At 41.5% G+C, this 20845-nt stretch overlaps 1 protein-coding gene across 1 annotated transcript in view; it reads right to left on the minus strand.

Moving 5' to 3' along the window:
• Positions 1–6067: 6067 nt before the first annotated feature.
• gmpr (guanosine monophosphate reductase) overlaps positions 6068–20845 on the minus strand; it is a 105802-nt gene continuing 91024 nt past the window's right edge. Inside the window, exon 9 of the mRNA XM_072560818.1 lies at positions 6068–6600. Within this exon, the coding sequence (XP_072416919.1) occupies positions 6420–6600 (181 nt within the window). The 3' untranslated portion in view covers positions 6068–6419. The remainder of the gene's footprint in view (positions 6601–20845) is intronic.

The raw sequence follows: 20845 nt of genomic DNA on the forward strand, positions 1-20845 counted from the left end.
ACTTCTTCCAAACTGCTATTGCTTCTGAAGAATGGTCACTGGACTCAAAACATTAAATCTATCTTCTGCTTAGAGATGGTACCAGACCTCATGGGTTTCTGCAGCACCTGTCATTCTTTGTTTTACACTCTATATTCCTCTATCTGATGAGACACCAAACTTCTGTCAATTCTGATGTAGCAACCAGCAGACTGGCCAGTGAACTGTGAATTAATGTAATTTGTTTCATCTCCTCTCAGATTTTTAAATTTCCACTTGTAAAAATAAATACAAGTTTTAGTTTCAAGTGAGTTCAAAGGTTAGTTTATGACCCTTCTATTGCTGAAAGCTACTAGGTAAAGAGCTATTAGATAGAGTACAAATACAGAGACTAAAAATAGATAAATGGGGGTTTTAAAAATGAAAGTCTGTGGACTTCATTATTGGTACGGGTCTTGTTACTTTTAAGATTTCTCTTTACGAGGTAACGGGATTGATAACTTGAAGTCATAACAGTGCAGTTGTAAAGGCTTCTGTAACTGAATCAGTAGAGGTAACTTGCATAAGGGTGTTCAACAAGTACAGCAGCTATGAGAAAGGCGCTTTCTGGTTCTTCGCAAGTTCTGCGATTACGTCTCTTTGCAGCTTGCCTAGATTTTTGATAGAACTGTGGTTGATTTCTGAAAAGAAACTATTCTTTGAATTGAAAATTTTTCCTTGAGTTGTTCATGGTAAGTTCTGGCTCTTAAATAGAGTCTCACCATTATACAGATCAAACTAAGATGGATGCTAATTTGTGTATTATTGTCCATAAAATCAAAAGGCTAGAGTTCTTGTTGTCTGAGGATAATCAAATTCTGAAAGGTTTCCTTTATGATTGATGTTGAGATAACATGTCAGTTGGTCTGATTTTTAACTGGTAATGAACTAACACGAATCAGCAGTGCAACATCTGGCAGTAATTTTTATATGCTATGTGTATTATTTAAAATTAACATCTTTAAAACATATACAATGTTATAATGACATGGTTGTAACACCAAGCCTTTGAATATATTGAATGATATAAGATCCTCTGGAGTGGAAAATTCCAAAGATTCACAGTATTTCTCAACATCTCAGTCTTAAATAATCATTTCCTTATCATGAGAGTGCTCCCCCCATATTCTAGCTACCTCAACCAGGGGAATGTATCTCTAGCATCTGCAGTATTTTACATTTATTCTAATGCTCGAACCCCTATTGTTTTTAATCAAATAAATGATTATAAAGCAAATTGATCAGATTTGCTCATGGTGCAGAAATTACAGGAAAGGCTGAGGTAGCAGCAAAATATTGCTGCATGGAAACACTCACAAGCCAACTATTAACAAAATGCTAACATATGTAGCTAGGACAGTAGAATCATGTAGATATTTTATAAACTGATACTTCCTGTGAAATATTGGTTACCAGGAGTGTACATTTTGACCGCGGACATGGAGGTTTTTGGTCTCTCCAGAAGAAAATCCTGATAACTGGACTCTAAGCCCAAACTCCCAATTGATTCTCCTGAAAAGCAAAGCTCTGCGTCAAAAACACAACTTCATAGCATTTTCTCTTACAATTATAAAAGTTACACTAGCCAAAATACTGTTCACATCTCAATGTCACAAATGAGAGATTGATCACAAATGGAAAGAATAATTCTGGAATTATTAGAGAAGCTTGGAAGATTAGAAATGAAGAGGTCAAGTAAGGCAGCTAACTTCACTGAAGTACACAAAATATGAATGATGTCTAAGTAACCTTCGTTTATGTTTAAGAAAGTATTTAAGAAAAATTTCTGCATCTTGGAAGATTTCACAAACATAGGCAATAATGTTGTGGATATAGCAGCAATTGTCTGGAGAGAAGGGAGGATATCACCTTGCAGTTTAGGCAAAAGTTGGAAATGACAGAACTACTTGCAGTTTTCTGTATTGTCACCTCAGTTTCAACTGGTGCTATAAGGTGAAGCACTTTTGCCCGAAACGTCGATTTCGCTGCTCGTTGGATGCTGCCTGAACTGCTGTGCTCTTCCAGCACCACTAATCCAGTATTTGGTTTTCAGCATCTGCAGTCATTGTTTTTACCTATAAGGTGAAGCAGTCTGTCCAAGTTAATGGTGCTGACTGTTAAACATGTCACTCTGAAACTACATCGGATTTTGAGGTTAAATTAACTTCTGCCATGAACTAACTGTTTCTAAATTATTTTAATACATTTTTATGTTAACCAAGACAAAGGTTTGAACAGGGTTTGGAATAATGCTGGCATGTGATGCAAAGCACTACAGTTCACTTATAGTTCATGGTGATGTGGTTAATTATGTACTGTTTGGGTTATTTGAAATGGAGACTTTTTTGGGAGATTTCTCTTGACTGTACCATACAAACAAGCTCATACTAACATGGTTCATATATTAAAAGAGGTTTTATGTAAAAGAAAAAGACAATTTGTTCAAAATCATGTTCTATTTTTCAGTGAGCAAAGATGATTCTGCAGTTGTCAGTAAAACATAGATGCTTCTTTGTATTTTGTGTTAATGTACATTTACTTTCTCTTATGCAATTTATCCTTCAAGCCCTACAACTGCCCATGGTTCATCGACTGTAGTAATACTGCACCTTGGCATTCTGTTGAAACCATTCAGACCAGGGCTTAATGCCACTGAACCAAATATGTACTTTGCAGGTTACTGCATTGACTGCCATTTTATGACACTGCTGGTGATGATTTTCTTTTTACATTTTCAATTGTTTTGGAAATGTAGAATTACTGTAACCAAAGGGTGGGCCTGGAACCAGCAAAGAGATGCATATTCCCTTGACCTGAAATTTTCCAATTTATGTCAAGTCTAAACTGGATATGGAGATGGGCGGTAAGAAATTATGGCTTGGTTTGAGACAGATCATGTAAAGAAAATTGATGTGCTGATATTGTCTGAGTTTATCCTGTTTTCTCTGCCTTGAAATCCTATGGTATTTAAAGGATATGTCGATGTCATTAATGTTGTGTGACCTGCCATTTCCCTGAACTGTTTCACCAAGAAACTGTGAATCATAATGCAGTATGCAACTGTTGCTTTCAACTTGGGGAAAAAAATACAAAGATAATGTGGGTATTTTAAAAGATGATACTACTGAAATTAACAGGGAACTTATCATTTAAAGGACATTGTTCTCATTCTGCAGAGGTTCCTGCAAAAAAGATGTAGCATCTTTCACAATCGTGGGATATCCCAAAGAGCTTTACACCTAACTAATACTTAGAAGTGAGGTTACTGTAATTAAACACAGCAGCAGTGTGCACCTGGCAGACCTCCCAGAACAGTAGTGTGATAATGACCAGATAAGAATTCAGGATATTGAATATAGGCCAAATACTGGGGAGGATCCCACTGTTTTTCTTTGAACAGTAGCGTGTGATCATTTATGCTCACCAGAGAGCATATGGGCTTCAGTTTAAAGTTACATCTGAAATCATTCATCACCTCCCATGACAGGAGTATAGTGGTGATGTGCCAGACTAGTAATTGGGAGCTCTGGACCAATGTAGCAAAACGTGATTTCAAATATCCACACGACAGCTGGTCGTATTTAAAATCAATGAATTAATAATTCTGGAATAAAATGTTAATCTCAAATAATCACAAAACCATAAGATTATCATAGTAATCCATCTCATTCACTCAGGTCCTTGAGAGGGGAAGTCTTTATTGGCCTATATGTGACTCCAGAACAATGGCAAACTTTGACCAGCCTCTTAGCTGTACTGATCCACTAGAGAACTAAAGTACTATGAATACAAAAACATATGAGCTGCAGTGGTTCAAAAGTGTGGCTCACCAATACTTCCTTGAGGCAATGATGATCAATAATCTCTTCTGTGACACTCATATCCCAACAAGTATTTTTTTTAATTATATGCAGTACTTCCTTTGTACTTTACTGGAATGTTGACCTAAACGTTTTGCTCAAGTGGGACTTGAACCACAATTTATGACTCTAAGATTGCTACAAACTGAGCCATGGCACTTGCCCAAGTGTTTACACTAATATACAAGGACCATTTAAAGTAGCCTACATTTCTACCTGCTATGGATCATTTATGATTTGACAGTTAGGACTGGATATCCAATTTATGAGCAGAGGTTGCAAGTGTTTACACAGGAAAGGTGTCTGTTTCAGATTGATTATACTGGAATACTCAAGATAGCTTAAAGACAAACATCAGTGTGCATAACAGTCTCAGATTCTACAAGAACTGACAAGGTTGGAGAGTCTGAACTATAGGGAGAGGCTGAATAGGCTGAGATTGTTTTCCTGGAGTGTTGGAGCTTGAGGAGTGACCTTATAGAGGTTTATGAAATCACAAGGAGCATGGATAGGGTAAACAGGCAAGATCTTTTCCCCAGGATGGGGGAGTCCAGAACTAGAAGGCACAGGTTTAAAATGAGAGGGTAAAGATTTAAAAGGGGCAACGTTTTCACACACAGCGTGGTGCGTGTATGGAATGAGCTGCCAGAGGAATTGGAGGCTGGTACAATTGCAGCATTTAAATGGCATCTGGATGGTAAATGAATAGGAAGGATTTAGAGGGACATGGGCCAGGTGCTGGCAGATGGAACTAGATTTGATTAGGATATCTGGTTGGCATGGACAAGTTGGACTGAAGGGTTAGATTAGATTAGATTACTTACAGTGTGGAAACAGGCCCTTCGGCCCAACAAGTCCACACCGCCCCGCCGAAGCGCAACCCACCCATTCCCCTACCTTTACCCCTTTACCTAACACTATGGGCAATTTAGCATGGCCAATTCACCTGACCTGCACATCTTTGGACTGTGGGAGGAAACCGGAGCACCCGGAGGAAACCCACGCAGACACGGGGAGAATGTGCAAACTCCACACAGACAGTCGCCTGAGGCAGGAACTGAACCTGGGTCTCTGGCACTGTGAGGCAGCAGTGCTAACCACTGTGCCACCGTGCCACCCATGGTTTCCATGCTGGACATCGCTACAACTCTAACTGGAAAGCTTGAAGTCAAACTTAGATGAGAGTGGGCAAAAAGAAGATCCACTTTAAGCAGAGGGTCATGAATGTGACTGTCAAGTTGAGGGCTCATTATATCGAAAAATTCACAAATATCAGGTTTGAAATTTAATGGCAGTCCATGAGAAATGTTGAGAGATTTGTTCCCACACACTGAAGACTAACCAAGAGAAAAGCAATGATCAATTCTTCCCTGTATACTTCTCCATTCATGTCGTCCTTTATATTAATAGCTGGATTCTGCTGCTATCTTTGCTACATGCTCTGGGTGTATTTAAAAAAACTCAAAAGTTGCTTTGAAAAATAATTCAACTCTATATAAAGTTTAAGAATCACAAATATTTCCACACGTATCAGCACCATGGAATGTTTCTGATGCTGCTGTTGTGAGTTGATTTGGTTGCAATGGTAAAAAATAATAATTTATTAAGTAATTGCTATATAATACACATTTCAAAGTTTGGTTGCTTAATCTGGATTAAAGGTTTAAAAAAAAGTTCTAATTTTAGTGGATTACAAATTGGTATCCTGCAGCTAATCAATGTTTTGTTCTGTTCTGTTGTGTTTAAAGTTGATCAGCTTCACTTGCCTAATTCCAGTGAACGAAAGGTTGACTGGGAGCTCACTGACACAGAGTTAATAATGGGAATTGAAGTGAACTTTCATTATTTATGCCCCAGGAATGTCTTTCAAAACTAACTCAATCTCTGTGACATATCAAAAAGAAACTATATCATGTTTAAAAAGTTAAAACTGGCACACAGTGTTTCTAGAGGGCTCTAGATGAGATATTGTCTCATTTATTAGTAAGTGCAATCCTGCTCCTGTAATATTACTAAACATGAAGGAAATACACATTATTGAAGTGAACCATTATGTTTTAGATATTTAATTTTTCATTCCACATTCGCAGACTGTTTTTTGAGCAGTATTGTATCGTTAAATTAATTCTTCAAATAAATTATTGTTTCATAAAAATTGTATACTCATGAGCAGTGTATGCAAAACTCAGTTTTGTTGTCTATGAGGCAATATTGCCCCAATTTTAATAGTTTAAAATAATTTGGTTAAAATAGTTACTGATTTTTCATCTTGAACTGTCACTTCCAGCAAAGAATTGTTTCACAGCTATGGAACATTTTTTTACAATGCAGAAAAGAAAGTGCAAACCAAGCTGCAGGTTCAGATTCTAGAGGCAATGGGTCCAACCTTTTTCTTAAATAAGAGCTTCAAACCAGGGAAACAGCAAAATATTATTGTACTATCTAAAAGTAAAGATTTATGTTGAACTGCATCAAAGCTTTTAAATAAGATATCTCTGCAGGAGTGGAACTCTTCAGTTTTTTTCATCGTAAAAGCCGAAGCTAAGAAAACATTTGGTTAAACTGTTGTGTTACTCGGATGAATGTTGTTCTCCGGCTCAGTTCCTTCAGTTTAGCAGCTCCCACATAGGTGCAGGTGGAACGTATTCCCCCTAAAATGTCGAGGATTGTATTCTCCACATCTCCTCTGTACGGAACTTCCACTGTTCTGCCTTCTGAAGCTCTGAATGGAAAAGAAAGAAAAGAGGTAATCTACATTGTTGGTTGAGAGCCTGCAGGTGAAACAAGAGGATAAAGTGATTGGACCCATTGCTTGTTCCATCTGCTGAATAGTATAATTGTCTAGATTGATATCTTGAACTACTAATGATGCTAATTTCTGAGATAGGAAATAGAACCAATCAGAACAATCACTGAGGAGAATTACAGAAAATGTTATAGGGAAGGAGTGTTCAGCAAAAGCTATTATAATTTCCAGAACAAATCATAAGACTGAATACAGAAAGCGTCAGGAATCTGTCTCCAGGCAGAGTAGTTAGTGTCATAGAGATGTACAGCATGGAAACTGACCCTTCGGTCCAACCTGTCCATGCCGATCAGATATCCCAACCTAATCTAGTCCCACCTACCAGCACCCGGCCCATATCCCACCAAACCCTTCCTATTCGTATACCCATCCAAATGCCTCTAAATGTTGCAATTGTACCAGCCTCCACCATATCCCCTGGCAGCTCATTCGATACACGTACCACCCTCTGCTTGAAAACATTGCCCCTTAGATCTCTTTTATATCTTTCCCCTCTCACCCTAAACCTATGCCCTCTAGTTCTGAACTCCCCGACCCCAGGGAAAAGGCTTTGTCTATTTATTCTATCCATGCCCCTCATAATTTTGTAAACCTCTATAAGGTCACCCCTCAGCCTCCGACGGTCCTGGGAAAACAGCCGCAGCCTGTTCAACCTCTCCCTGTAGCTCAGATCCTCCAACCCTGGCAACATCCTTGTAAATCTTTTCTGAACCCTTTCAAGTTTCACAACATCTTTCCGATAGGAAGGAGACCAGAATTGCACGCAATATTCCAACAGTGGCCTAACCAATGTCCTGTACAGCCGCAACATGACCACCCAACTCCTGTATTCAATACTCTGACCCATAAAGGAAGGCATGCCAAACGCCTTCTTCACTATCCTATCTCCCTGCGACTCCACTTTCAAGGAGCCATGAACCTGAACTCCAAGGTCTCTTTGTTCAGCCACACTCCCTAGGACCTTACCATTAAGTGTATAAGTCCTGCTAAGATTTGCTTTCCCAAAATGCAGCACCTCGCATTTATCTGAATTAAACTCCATCTGCCACTTCTCAGCCCATTGGCCCATCTGGTCTGTATCCTGTTGTAATCTGAGGTAACCCTCTTCGCTGTCCACTACACCTCCAATTTTGACGTCATCTGCAAACTTACTAACTGTACCTCTTATGCTCTTATCCAAATCATTTATGTAAATGACAAAAAGTAGAGGGCCCAGCACTGATCCTTGTGGCACTCCACTGGTCACAGGCCTCCAGTCTGAAAAACAATCCTTCACCACCACCCTCTGTCTTCTACTTTTGAGCCAGTTCTGTATCCAAATGGCTAGTTCTACCTGTATTCCATGAGATCTAACCTTGCTAATCAGTCTCCCATGGGGAACCTTGTCGAACACCTTACTGAAGTCCATATAGATCATATCTACTGCTCTGCCCTCATCAATCCTCTTTGTTACTACTTCAAAAAAACTCAATCAAGTTTGGAGACATGATTTCCCATGCACAAAGCCATGTTGACTATCCCTAATCAGTCCTTGCCTTTCCAAATACATGTACATCCTGGCCCCCAGGATTCCCTCCCACAACTTGCCCACCTTTGATGTCAGGCTCACTGGTCTATAGGTCCCTGGCTTGTCTATACCACCCTTCTTAAACAGTGGCACCACGTTAGCCAACCTCCAGTCTTCCAGCACCTCACCTGTGACTATCGATGATACAAATATCTCAGCAAGAGACCCAGCAATCAATTCTCTAGTTTCCCACAGAGTTCTCGGGTATACCTGATCAGGTGCTGGGGATTTATCCACCTTTAACTGTTTCAAGACATCCAGCACTTCCTCCTCTAATCTGGACATTATGCAAGATGTCACCATCTATTTCCCTACAGTCTATATCTTCCATATCCTTTTCCACAGTAAATACTGATGCAAAATACTCATTTAGTATCTCCCCCATTTTCTGTGGCTCCACACAAAGACTGCCTTGCTGATCTTTGAGGGGCCCTATTCTCTCCCTAGTTACCCATTTGTCCTTAATGTATTTGTAAAAACTCTTTGGATTCTCCTTAACCCTATTTGCCAAAGCTATCTCATGTCCCCTTTTTGCCCTCCCGATTTCCCTCTTAAGTATACTCTTATTGCCTTTATACTCTTCTAAGGATTCACTCGATCTATCCTGTCTATACCTGACATATGCTTCCTTCTTTTTCTTAACCAAACCCTCAATTTCTTTAGTCATCCAGCATTCCCTATACCTACCACCTTTCTTTCACCCTGACAGGAATATACTTTCTCTGGATTTGTGTTATCTAATTTCTGAAGGCTTCCCATTTTCCAGCCGTCCCTTTACCTGCGAACAATCAGCTTTTGAAAGTTCTTGCCTAATACCGTCAAAATTGGCTTGAGGGAATAACTATGAGAAGAGGGACAGTCAATGCAGGACTAAGGGTATTTTATTTCAATGCATGCAGTATACAAACCAAGGTAAGATTGAAGATTAGATTATATTACAGTGTGGAAACAGGCCCTTTGGCCCAACAAGTCCCGCCGAAGCGCAACCCACCCATTCCCCTATATTTACCCCTTACCTAACACTACGGGCAATTTAGCATGGCCAATTCACCTGATCTGCACATCTTTGGACTGTGGGAGGAAACCGGAGCACCCAGAGGAAACCCACGCAAACACGGGGAGAAGGTGCAAACTCCACACAGTCAGAGGCAGGAATTGAACCCGAGTCTCTGACGCTGTGAGGCAGCAGTGCTAACCACCGTGCCGCCCATCGGCAGATATCCTGTTGTGAGTGTAGGGGATCAGGGCTGGGAATTAAATATCCAAGGATACATGACCTATTAAAAGGATGAGCAAATGTTAGCAAGACCTTCAATAAGTTTCCACATGGTAGACTGGTTTAATAAGGTTAAATCACTTGGGATCCATGGAGAGCCAGCCAATTGGATACAAAATTGGCTTGACAGTAGAAGATGGAGGCTGGTTGTAAAGAGTTGATTAGACTGGAGGCCTGTGACCAGCAGTATGCCCCAAGAATTGATGCTGGGTCCATGTTGTTTGTCATTTACATAAAACAATTTGGATGATAATACAAGAGGCATAGTAAGTACGTTTGCAGATGACACCAAAATTACAGGATAAAGGAATAGGAATACAATAAAGGAAGTAGGAGTATACTTAAGAGGGAAATCAGGAGGGCATAAAGGGGACATGAGGTAGCTTTGTCAAATAGGGTTAAGGAGAATCCAAAGAGTTTTTACAAATACATTAAGGACAAAAGGGTAACTAGGATGAGAGTAGGGCCCCTCAAAGATCAGCAAGGTGGCTTTTGTGTGGAGGCCACCGAAAATGGAGATACTAAATGGGTATTTTGCATCAGTATTTACTGTGGAAAAGGATATGGAAGATAACACTGTAGGGAAATTAGATGGTGACATCTTACAAAATGTCTGGATTACAGAGGAGGAAGTGCTGGATGTCTTGAAACGGGTAAAGGTGGATAAATCCCCAGGACCTGATCAGGTGTACCCGAGAACTCTGAGAAGCTAGAGAAGTAATTGCTGGGCCTCTTGCTGAGATATTTGTATCATCGATAGTTACAGGTGAGGTTCCAGAGAACTTGGTGCCACTGTTTAAGGAGGGCGGTAAGGACAAGCCAGGGAATTATAGACTGGTGAGCCAGGCCTCAGTGGTGGGCAAGTTGTTGGAGGGAGTCCTGAGGGACAGGATGTACATGTATTTGGAAAGGCAAGGACTGATTCAGGATAGTCAACATGGCTTTGTGAGTGGGAAATCGTCTCACAAACTTGATTTGAGTTTTTTGAAGAAGTAACAAAGAAGATTGATGAGGGCAGAGCTGTAGATGTGATCTATATGGTCTTCAGTAAGGCATTCGACAAGGTTCCCCATGGGAGATTGATTAGCAAGGTTAGATCTCACAGAATATAGATTGGGAGAACTAGCCATTTGGATACAGAACTGGCTCAAAGGTAGAAGACACAGGGTGGTGGTGGAGGGTTGTCTTTCAGACTAGAGGCCTGTGACCAGTGGAGTGCCACAAGGATCGGTGCTGGGTCCTCTACTTTTTGTCATTTATATAAATGATTTGGATGAGAGCATAAGAGGTACAGTTAGTAAGTTTACAGATGACACCAAAATTGAAGGTGTAGTGGACAGTGAAGAAGGTTACCTCAATTTACAACAGGATGGACCAATGGGCAGAGAAGTGGTACATAGAGTTTAATTGAGATAAATACAAGGTGCTGCATTTTGGGAAAGCCAATCTTAGCAGGACTTATACACTTAATGGTAAGGTCCTAGGGAGTGTTGCTGAACAAAGAGACCTTGGAGTGCAGGTTCATGGCTCCTTGAAAGTGGAGTCACAGGTAGATAAGATAGTGAAGGCGACATTTAGTATGCTTTCCTTTTTTGGTCAGAGTATTAAGTACTCAGAGTTGGGAGGTCATGTTGTGGCTGTACAGGACATTGGTTAGGCCACTTTTGGAATATTGCGTGCAATTCTGGTCTCCTTCCTATTGGAAAGATGTTGTGAAACTTGAAAGGGTTCAGAAAAGGTTTTCAAGCAAGTTGCTAGGGTTGGAGGATTTGAGCTACAGGGAAAGGCTGCACAGGCTGGGGCTGGAGAGTTGGGGGCTGAAGGATTGAGGGGCATGGATAGGGTAAATAGGCAAAGTCTTTTCCCTGAGGTTGGGGAGTCCAGAACTAGAGGGCATAGATTTAGGGTGAGAGGGGAAAGATATAAGAGACCTAAGGGGCAACTTTTTCACACACAATGGTACGGGTATGGAATGAACTGCCAGAGGAAGTAGTGGAGGCTGGTACAATTGCAACATGTAAGAGGTATTTGGATGGGTATACAAATAGGAAGGGTTTGGAGGGATATGGGCCGGGTGCTGGCAGGTGGGACTAAATAGAGTTGGGATATCTGGTCGGCATGGACGGGTTAGACCAAATGGTCTGTTTCAATGCTGTACATCTCTATGACTCTATGAGTAAGGAAAGAGTGAACATTGGATCACTGCAAAACTAGGCTGGAGACATAGGAATGGGGAACAAAGAAATGGCATAGAAACTAAAGAGGTACTTTGCATCAGTTTTAACAATGGAAGACACTAGCAACATACCAGAACTTCGAGAGAGTCAGAGGGCAGAAAGGGAAGGTGGCCATCACTAAAGAGAAGGTGCTCGAAAGCTAAAAGGGCTGACGGTGGATAAATCACCTTGAAGAGATGGATTACACAGAGTTCTGAAGGAGATAGCTGAGGAGATTATAAAGATCACGGTAGTGATCGTTCAAGAATCACTGAATCAGGGAGGGTCCCAGAGAACTGGACATTGGCTAGTGTAACATCTTAGTTTAAGAGGAGAGGGAGGTAGAAAACAGGAATTTAGAGGCTGGATGGCCTGACCTTGATCGCTGATAAGATTTCAGTGTCTATTATTAAAGATGAGATCGCAAGAGTACTTGGATATTAAAATAGAGCTGAGTCAGCACAATTTTGTCAAGAGGAGATCATGCCTGACAAATCTATGAGAAAGTAACAAGCAAGTTAGACAAATAGGAGCCAGTGAACATGATCTGTTTGGACTTCCAGAATGCCTTTGACAAGGAACTGCACGGGAGGCTGCTAAATAAGATAAGAGCCCATGGTGTTATGGGCAAGGTACTGACATGGATAAAGGATTGGCTAACTGGCAGAGGACAGTGTGTGGGATAAAGGAGTCTTCAGGAAGACTAGTAGAGGTTCACAGACATCTAGTGATTTCATGCTGGAGCTAGAAGATTAGATTCCCTACAGTGTGGAACCAGGCCATTTGGCCCAACAAGCGCACACCGACCCTCCACACAGTAACCCACCTAGACCCATTTCCATTTGCATGATACACCGAACACTATGGGCAATTTAGTATGGCCAATCCATCTGACCTGTACAGCTTTGGATTGTGAGGGGAAACCCATACAGACATGGGGAGAATGTGCAAACTCCACACAGACTGTCGCCCAAGGGAGGAATCGAACCTGGGTCCCTGTGCTGTTAGGTAGCAGGGCTAAACACTGAGTCACCGTGCCACCACAATGTCAAAGGAGGATCCGAGAAAACTGAGATGGATAGTTGGAAAATGAGAATAAACAAATACTATAATGGTTTTGGAAGGAAGTAGAAGGTTAGCAGAGGGTGTCCTCAGTGGAAACAAAGAAAGGAAGCAGTGGAACTGCTTCTGTGAAACGTTGCAATATTATAATTTGTGAAATGAACTGGGAGAATGGAATCCTTACAGGGTGTAGAGTGCAGGAAGTACAATCAAAGTTACTGTGTGAGTGAGTGAGGTTGTAATGATTATTGGTTGATAACCAATCACCAAAGATGAAGACCAGGAAGTCATATAGATGAAAAGCATGGAAACAGACCCTTTGGTCCAACCTGTCCATACCGACCAGATATCCCAACCCAATCTAGTCCCACCTGCCAGCACCCAGCCCATATCCCTCCAAACCCTTCCTATTCACATACCCATCCAAATGCCTTTTAAACTTTCCATTTCACTCTTTTCCACATGCTCCAGCCTTTCATTTGTTCAAACATTTCTAACTTTTCACTATTCTAATGTTTTAATTTCTGATTTCTATCATGTGGTGATTTTACTTCAGCAAGAGCACCTATTGCCTCTTAAGTACAGAAAATGCCTTCAAAATCTGAATGAAAGATCTGTTCTGTGGCTATGAGCATTCTTCCAATTAAATGTACTGCCATTATATGGAAGCTAAATGCTGGAGACTTTATTTGATTTGAAGGCTTCTTGACAAGGTTCATGCATTCTTCTCATTGTTGCACTTCACACTGTGACTCTGTTGTTTGGATACTGTGATGCCTGAAAGTATGCTTCCTGAAGATTGTAAAACTGCTTTAATCACCAAAGATCCTTCCGCAATTTTTTTTTTGGAAAGGGAGAAAGCTGGAAGTCTGAAATGCAGAGCAGGTCAGTTAGTCTGCATTTGTGAACTGCAATGACCCATGTGCTAGTAAAACCCTGAGTTTTCTTTTGTGTGGTGTCCCATTAAAATTGAAATGTGTTGGGACGTATTTTGATAGGTGGTGAACCAGTTTCCCGATTACGATATCATTTGGTGTGAAGAAGTGCCCATGTGACCTGAGGTTGCCACAGGGATGAAAAAACTTGATTGCAGTGTCTCAGCCTTTTCTTTTCGTTTTGGAGAAATTTCCAGTCTACTGAAATACCAAACGAAACCGTATTTTTAAGCAAACTCTCTGTAGATTCTGATTCTGGTCTCTGAGAACAGGGCAGAGACAGCATTGTCTATGTTTTGTGGTAGAAAATGGGCACTCATGGAAGACAGTTCGAGAGAAGCCTAGTGGAGCTGAGCAAGACTCATTCCTACTATTTCACTGTGGTCAGAGCCCAGCCGACCATTTAAAAGGGTTGGAGAAGGGAATCTTTGCAGAATCTGTACCATCGGGATTGTCATGAGCTGAGTGAGGGTGGGTTTGTAATTGGGCACCTTGTCAGTGCAAACTGTGATCAGGGACTTCAGACAGAATATGCTAATGTGCCTTGAGAACTGAAATGGTTGCATGGTAAGTGAGAGATCCTGCAAAATGAAGACCAAGTTGGAAAAACAGAGATCTCACAGCTAATTTAACAAAATAAGGATGGAGGGTCAGGTGATGTGAGAGCTGGTGAACCCCATACTGGTTCCCAGTGACTATGTCCATAGTAAACATTGGTTGCTTGGAGAACTCCGGCCCAGAGTGGATGAGCTGGAGTCTGAGCTTCAAACGTTACAACACATCAGGGAGAGGGGGAGTTATCTGGACGCAGTGTTTCAGGAGACAATCTCAACCCTTAAACTAACCAACCCAAATTCAGCCAGTGTTCAAAGACAGGAGGGTGTGGCTGTGCATGAGGCAGTTAGAGGGATCGAGGAGATAGAGTTGCAGCAGCCTTAGCCCCTGCCTTTGTGCAATAGGTTCAAAAGTTTTGCTCCCATGTGGATGGGAATGGGGACTGCAGGGAGGATGAGTCAACTGGCTGCAGCACCATGGTGCAGGGAGCCATTCAAGTGAGAGAAGAGAAATGTCATAATTGGGGATAACCTAGTTAGAGGCCTAGACACTGTTCTCTGTGACTAGGATCCAGAGGCCTGAAAGTTGTGTTACCTGCCTGGTGCTCGGGTTCAGAATATCTCATCAGGGCTGCAGAGGAACTTTGAGTGGGAAGGTAAAGATCCAGTAGTTGTGGTCCACATAGGTACCAATGACCTAGATAAAACTAGGGTAGAAGCTTTACTAAGGGAGTATGAACAGCTCTGAGCTAATTTAAAAAGCAGAACCAAAAAGAGGTAATAACCTCTGGATTACTACTTGAGCCATGTGCTTGCTAATTGGCACAGGGTCAATAAGATTAAGCATGTAAATGTGTGGCTCAAAGATTGCTGGGGGTTTGAAATCATGGGACATTGACACCAGTACAAGGGAAGAAGGGACCTGTTACATTGGGATGGTCTTCATCAGAACTGTGCTGGGACCAGAGTCCTAGCAAATCACATAACTAGGGCTTTGTTCAGTTATAGGGGAAAATTAGAAAATCTGAATTAAAGGAGGAGGTAAGACTGCAGAATTCAGGGGAGGTTATTAAAATCTCCAGCCCAGACACAAATAGGACAGTGTATGGAAAGGGTTAGCAATCAAACTTCAACCACACTGGACAAATAATTGATAATGAGAAGAGAGAGAGTTAATACAGGACTGAAGGTGTTATATCTGAATGCATGCAATATAAGGAATAAGGTAAATGAGCTTATGATGATGATCGAAATTGGCAGGTGGTGGGCGTCACGGAGATGTGGCTGCAAGGGGATCAGGATTGGGAGCTGAATATTCAAGGATACACATCCTATTGAACAGATAGGCAGGTGGGCAGAGGGGGAGGGGTTGCCTTATTAATAAGAAATTAAATTAAATCAATAATAAGAAACGAAGTCAGGTCAGATGGTGTAGAATCTGTGTGGGTAGAGTTGGGGAACCGCAAAAGATAAAAAAAACCCATAGTTGGAGTTATGTACAGGTGTCCAATCAGTAATCAGGAGCTGGGGTGCAAGATACACTGGGAGATAGAAAAGGCAAAGTTACAGTGATCATGGGGGATTTCAATATGCAGGTGGATTGGGAAAATCAGGTTGGTAGTGGATTGCAAGAAGAGGAATTTGTGGAATGTCTACAAGATGGCTTTTTGCAGCAGCTTGTGGTGGAACCCAATAGGGAACATGCAGCAGTGGATTTAGTGTTGTGCAATGAGGCAGACTTGATAAGGGAGCTTAAGGTGAAGGGACCCGAAGGAGGCAGTGATCATAATATGATTGAATTTACTTGGCAATTTGAGAGGGAGAAGATAGAATCAGAGGTAACTGTATTACAGCTGAATAAAGGCAACTACAGAGGCATGAGGGAGGAGCTGGGTAGAATTGACTGGGAGAGGACCCTAGCAGGAAAGGCAGTGGAACAGCAATGGCAGGAGTTTCTGGGAGTAATTCAGGAGACACAGCAGAGATTCATCCTGAGGAAAAAGAACCAATGGTACAGGGAGGGTGAGGCAACCATGGCTGACTAGGGATGTTAGGGATAGTATAAAAGCAAAAGAGAAAGCATATAATGTGGCACAAGACAGTGGGAAACCAGAGGATTGGGAAGCTTACAAAGACCAACATGGGGGGCAACCAAAAAAAAAGATTAAAAATTAGGGTAAGCTAGCCAGTAATATAAAGGAAGACTGTAAGAGTTTCTTTAGATATATAAAGGGCAAAAGAGAGGCAAAGTGGACAGTGGGCTGCTGGAAAATGATGCTGGAGAGAAAGTAGTGGGGAAGAAATGGCTGAAGAACTGAATAATTATTTCATGTCAGTCCTTATGGTGCAAAACACAAGTAATATGCCAAAAATTCAAGTGAGGGGGCAGAGCTGAGCATGGTGGCCATCACCAAGGAGAAGGTGCTAGTAAACTGAATCGCTTGGAGGTGGAATAAATCACCTGGATAGCTGGACTACAACCCAGAGTTCTAAGGGGGATAGCTGAAGAGATAGAGGCGTTAGTGGTAATCTTTCAGGAATCGCTAGAATCAGAACAGGTCCCAGAGAACTGGAAAATGCTAACGTGACACCCCTGTTCAAAAAGGGTGTAATGCAAAATATGGAAAATTACAGACCTATTAGCCCAACCTCGGTCTGGGTAAGATCCTGGAATCCATTGTGATGGATTGTGATTGGAAATGTATGGTAAAATAGGGCAAAATCAGCATGGTTTCATCAAGGGAAGGTCATGCTTGACAAATCTGCTAGAACTCTGAGGAAGTAATGAGCAGGTTGGACAAAGGAGAACCAGTCCTACCTGGACTTCAAGAAGGTCTTTGACAAGGTGCGACACAGGAGGCTACTAAGCAAGATAAGGGTCCATGGTGTTAGAGGCAAGGTTCTAGCATGGATAGAAGCTTGGCTGTCTGACAAAAAGCAGAGAGTGGGGATAAAAGAGCCCTTCTCAGGATGGCAGCTCGTGACAAGTGGTGTTCTGCAAGGCTCAGTGTTGGGACCACAACTTTTCACTTTATACATTATCAGACTAGATGAAGGAACTGAGGGCATTCTGGCTAAGTTTGCAGATGATACAAAGATAGGTAGAGGGACAGGTAGCATTGAGAGGACAGGAGACTGCAGACGGATTTGGACAGTTTAAGAGAGTGGGCATATAGAGTACAACCTAGGAAAGTTTGAGGAAGAATTGAGGCGTGGACTATTTTCTAAATGGGGAGAAAATTCAGAAGTCTGAAGTGCAAAGAGACCTGGGAGTTCTAGTCCAGGATTCTCTCAAGGTAAACTTGCAGGTTGAGTCAGTAATTAGGAAGGTAAATGCAATGATGACATTTATTTTGAGGGGACTTGAATATAAAAGCAGGGATGTACTTCTGAGGCTCTATAAGGCTGTGGTCAGACCAGGTTTGGAGTGTTGTGTGCAGTTTTGGGCCCCATATCTCAGGAAGGATGTACTGGCCCTGGAGCATGTTCAGAGGAGGTTCATGAGAATGGTCCCAGGAATGAAAAGCTTAACATATGAGGAATGTTTGAAAGCTGACTATACTCTATGGAGTTTAGAAGGATGAGCGGGCATTTAATTGAAACTTGCAGAATATTGAATGGCCTGGACACAGTAGATGTTGGGAAGACGTTTCCATTGGTAGGAGAGACTAGGAACCGAGGGCACAGCTGTAAAATAAAGAGAAGACCTTTTAGAACGGACATAAGAAGAACCTTCTTCAGCCAGAGAGTCGGGAATCTATGGAATTCATTGTCACAGAAGGCTGTGGAGGCCAGGTCACTGAGTATATTTAAGACGGAGGTCAATAGGTTCTTGAGTATCAAGGGTTACAGGGAGAATGGGGTCGAGAAACCTATCAGCCACGATTGAATGGCAGAGCAGACTTAATGGGCTGAATGGCCTAATTAATGCTCCTATGTCTTATGGTCTTAATCTCCTAGTCCTGACCAGATTTATCCAAAAACACTGCAAGAGGTTAGAGAAGAAATTACGGGGGTCTTGGCTGATATTTTTGCATTATCTTTAATCACAGGTGAGATCCTAGGAGACTAGAGGGTGCTGAATGTTGTGCCCTTATTCAAGAACGGCTGCAAAGAAAAACCTGGGAACTATAGACCAGTAAGCGTAACATCTGTGGTAGGTAAGTTATTGGAGAAAATTCAGAGAGATAAGATATACATGCATTTGGAAAGACAAGGTATGGTTAGGAATAGCCGGTATGGCTTTGTGCATGGGAGATGATGCTTCACAAATTTGTAGAGTTTTTTGATGAAGTGACCAGGGAGGTTAAAGGAGGCAGAACAGGTGACATAGTCTCTATGGATTTCAGCAAGGCCTTGGATAAGGTTCCACAGGGTAGACTGCTCTAGAAGGTTAGATCACATGGAATCCAGGGGAGTTGGCAAATTGGATACACAATTGGCTTGATGGTAGGAAGCAGAGGGTAATGGACCTTAGTGAGTGTAGTGGAACAGAGGGACCTTGGAGATCAGGTTCACAGTTCTCTGAAAGTGGAGGCACAAGTAGATAGGAAAGTGATGAAGGCTTTTGACGCAGTGGCATTCAACAGTCAGAGCACCAAGTATAGAAGTTGGGAAGTTGTGTTGTAGTTACACAGGACATTGGGGAGACCACATTGGGAGTATTCTGTTCACTTTTGGTCTCCTTGCTATAGCAAGAATGTTATTAAACTGGAAAGAGTCAGAAGAAATTTCAAAGGATGCCAGCACTCAAGGGTCTGAGTTATAGGGAGAGGTTGGACAAGCTACGACTTTTTCTTTCAGCCTGTAGGAGACTGAGGGGGAAACCTTATAGAGGTGAATAAGATCACAAGAGGCATGGATAGGGTGAATGCCCTCAGTCTTTTTCCCAAGGTCGGGGAATCAAGGACTAGAGGGCATTAGTTTAAGGTTAGTGGGGAAAGAATAAAAGGGAACCTGAGGGGCAACTTTTTTTTTTACACAGAGGGTCATATGTATATGGAATGAGCTGCCAGCGCAGTGGTTGAGGCGAGGACATTAACATTTAGAAAGCATTTGGACAAATACATGGATAGGAAAGGTTTAGAAGGGTACGGGCTCGTGCAGGGAAATGGGGTTAGTGTAGATGGACATTTTGGTCGGCATGGACCAGTTTGGGCCAAAGGGCTTGTCTCCATGCTGTTGGTCTCTACGATTCCATGAACTCAATTTTGTAACATCTGCAAACCTACTAACCATACCTCCTATGTTTACTACAAATCATTTATGTAAATGACAACATCTTTTACACACACATCTGAAAATCCTATATCCTGGCAAGTTGCATTGGGAGTCCTGTCTCTCTCTCTCTCTCAATCAGGTCTCTGTGATTGCAACATTGTGATTCCACATACCAATGCATGTGTTTAACTCAAGTTTTCCCTCATACTCCTGGCATTAAAATAGAGGTCATCTAGCATCACCTTCCGCCCTTGAATCGCAACATGGTGGAATCTCTCTATCCTGGTTACTTTACTGTATTATGCTGTTTTTCCATTGTACTAATGCTTGGTGTCCCCTCCCACTGCTGAACTAATTTAAATTCCTCCCAAAACACTAGCAACCCTACCCTCAAGGATATTGGTTCAGATAGGAATTAACAATTGTTTCAGTTCATCCATGTATTCTTTGAATATTGTGACTGCCTATGTACTGTCATTGCCAGCTTGACTTCATACCATCCATGTTTCCTTTATTTAGATTCAGGCTCAGTCTCAGAACCAACTACATACTCTTCTCTTTATTGAAGAATTCTATCTTATTGACCTTTTCCCCAAGAGATCCCACACAGCTAGATTGCCAATTATTCATTCATCATTACATAATACCCTGTCAAAGATGGCCTGTTCTCTAGCTGGTGCCTCTATGTTTTGATCCAGAAAACCATCCTGTACATACTCCAAGAACATCCTCCACAGTATTATTACCGATTTAATTTATCCAATCTATATACAGATTAAAGTCACTCATAATTATAGTTGTACCTTTATTACATTTCCTGTTTAATGTCTTCCTCAACATGGCATAAAAGAGTAAGGAAAAAAGTTACTGCTGTTATATTTGTATTTATTTAATAATTGTAGCTACCTGATGAAGGAGCAGCACTCTGAAAGATGTTCTTCCAAATAAACCTGTTGGACTATAACCTGGTGTTGTGAGATTTTTAAACTTTCCCTAACATCACTAACAGTTTGAGTTTATACCATTATTCTTTTCTACACCTTGGTGTTTCTAAGTTCTACCCCTCTTAATTTCCTCTTTAACTAATAATGTTCATTTTGTCTGATCTTCCTAAAAACTGAATACCCCTGGATATTCAGTTCCCATCCCTGTCACCCTGCGACTATAAATGCATAATCCCATGGTATTGCAAATACTCTGCACATTAGGACTTTAGGACCCATTTATAATATTCTTAATCCCATTTGCATTATTTTGCACCGAGGCTTCAATCCTCTGCCCATCACTGCTTTTTCCCTATTCAGTCTTTTGTTTTTGCCCCTGTTTCTCTC

Source organism: Chiloscyllium punctatum, chromosome 41, assembly GCF_047496795.1.
Source record: "Chiloscyllium punctatum isolate Juve2018m chromosome 41, sChiPun1.3, whole genome shotgun sequence".
Lineage (NCBI taxonomy): Eukaryota > Metazoa > Chordata > Chondrichthyes > Orectolobiformes > Hemiscylliidae > Chiloscyllium > Chiloscyllium punctatum.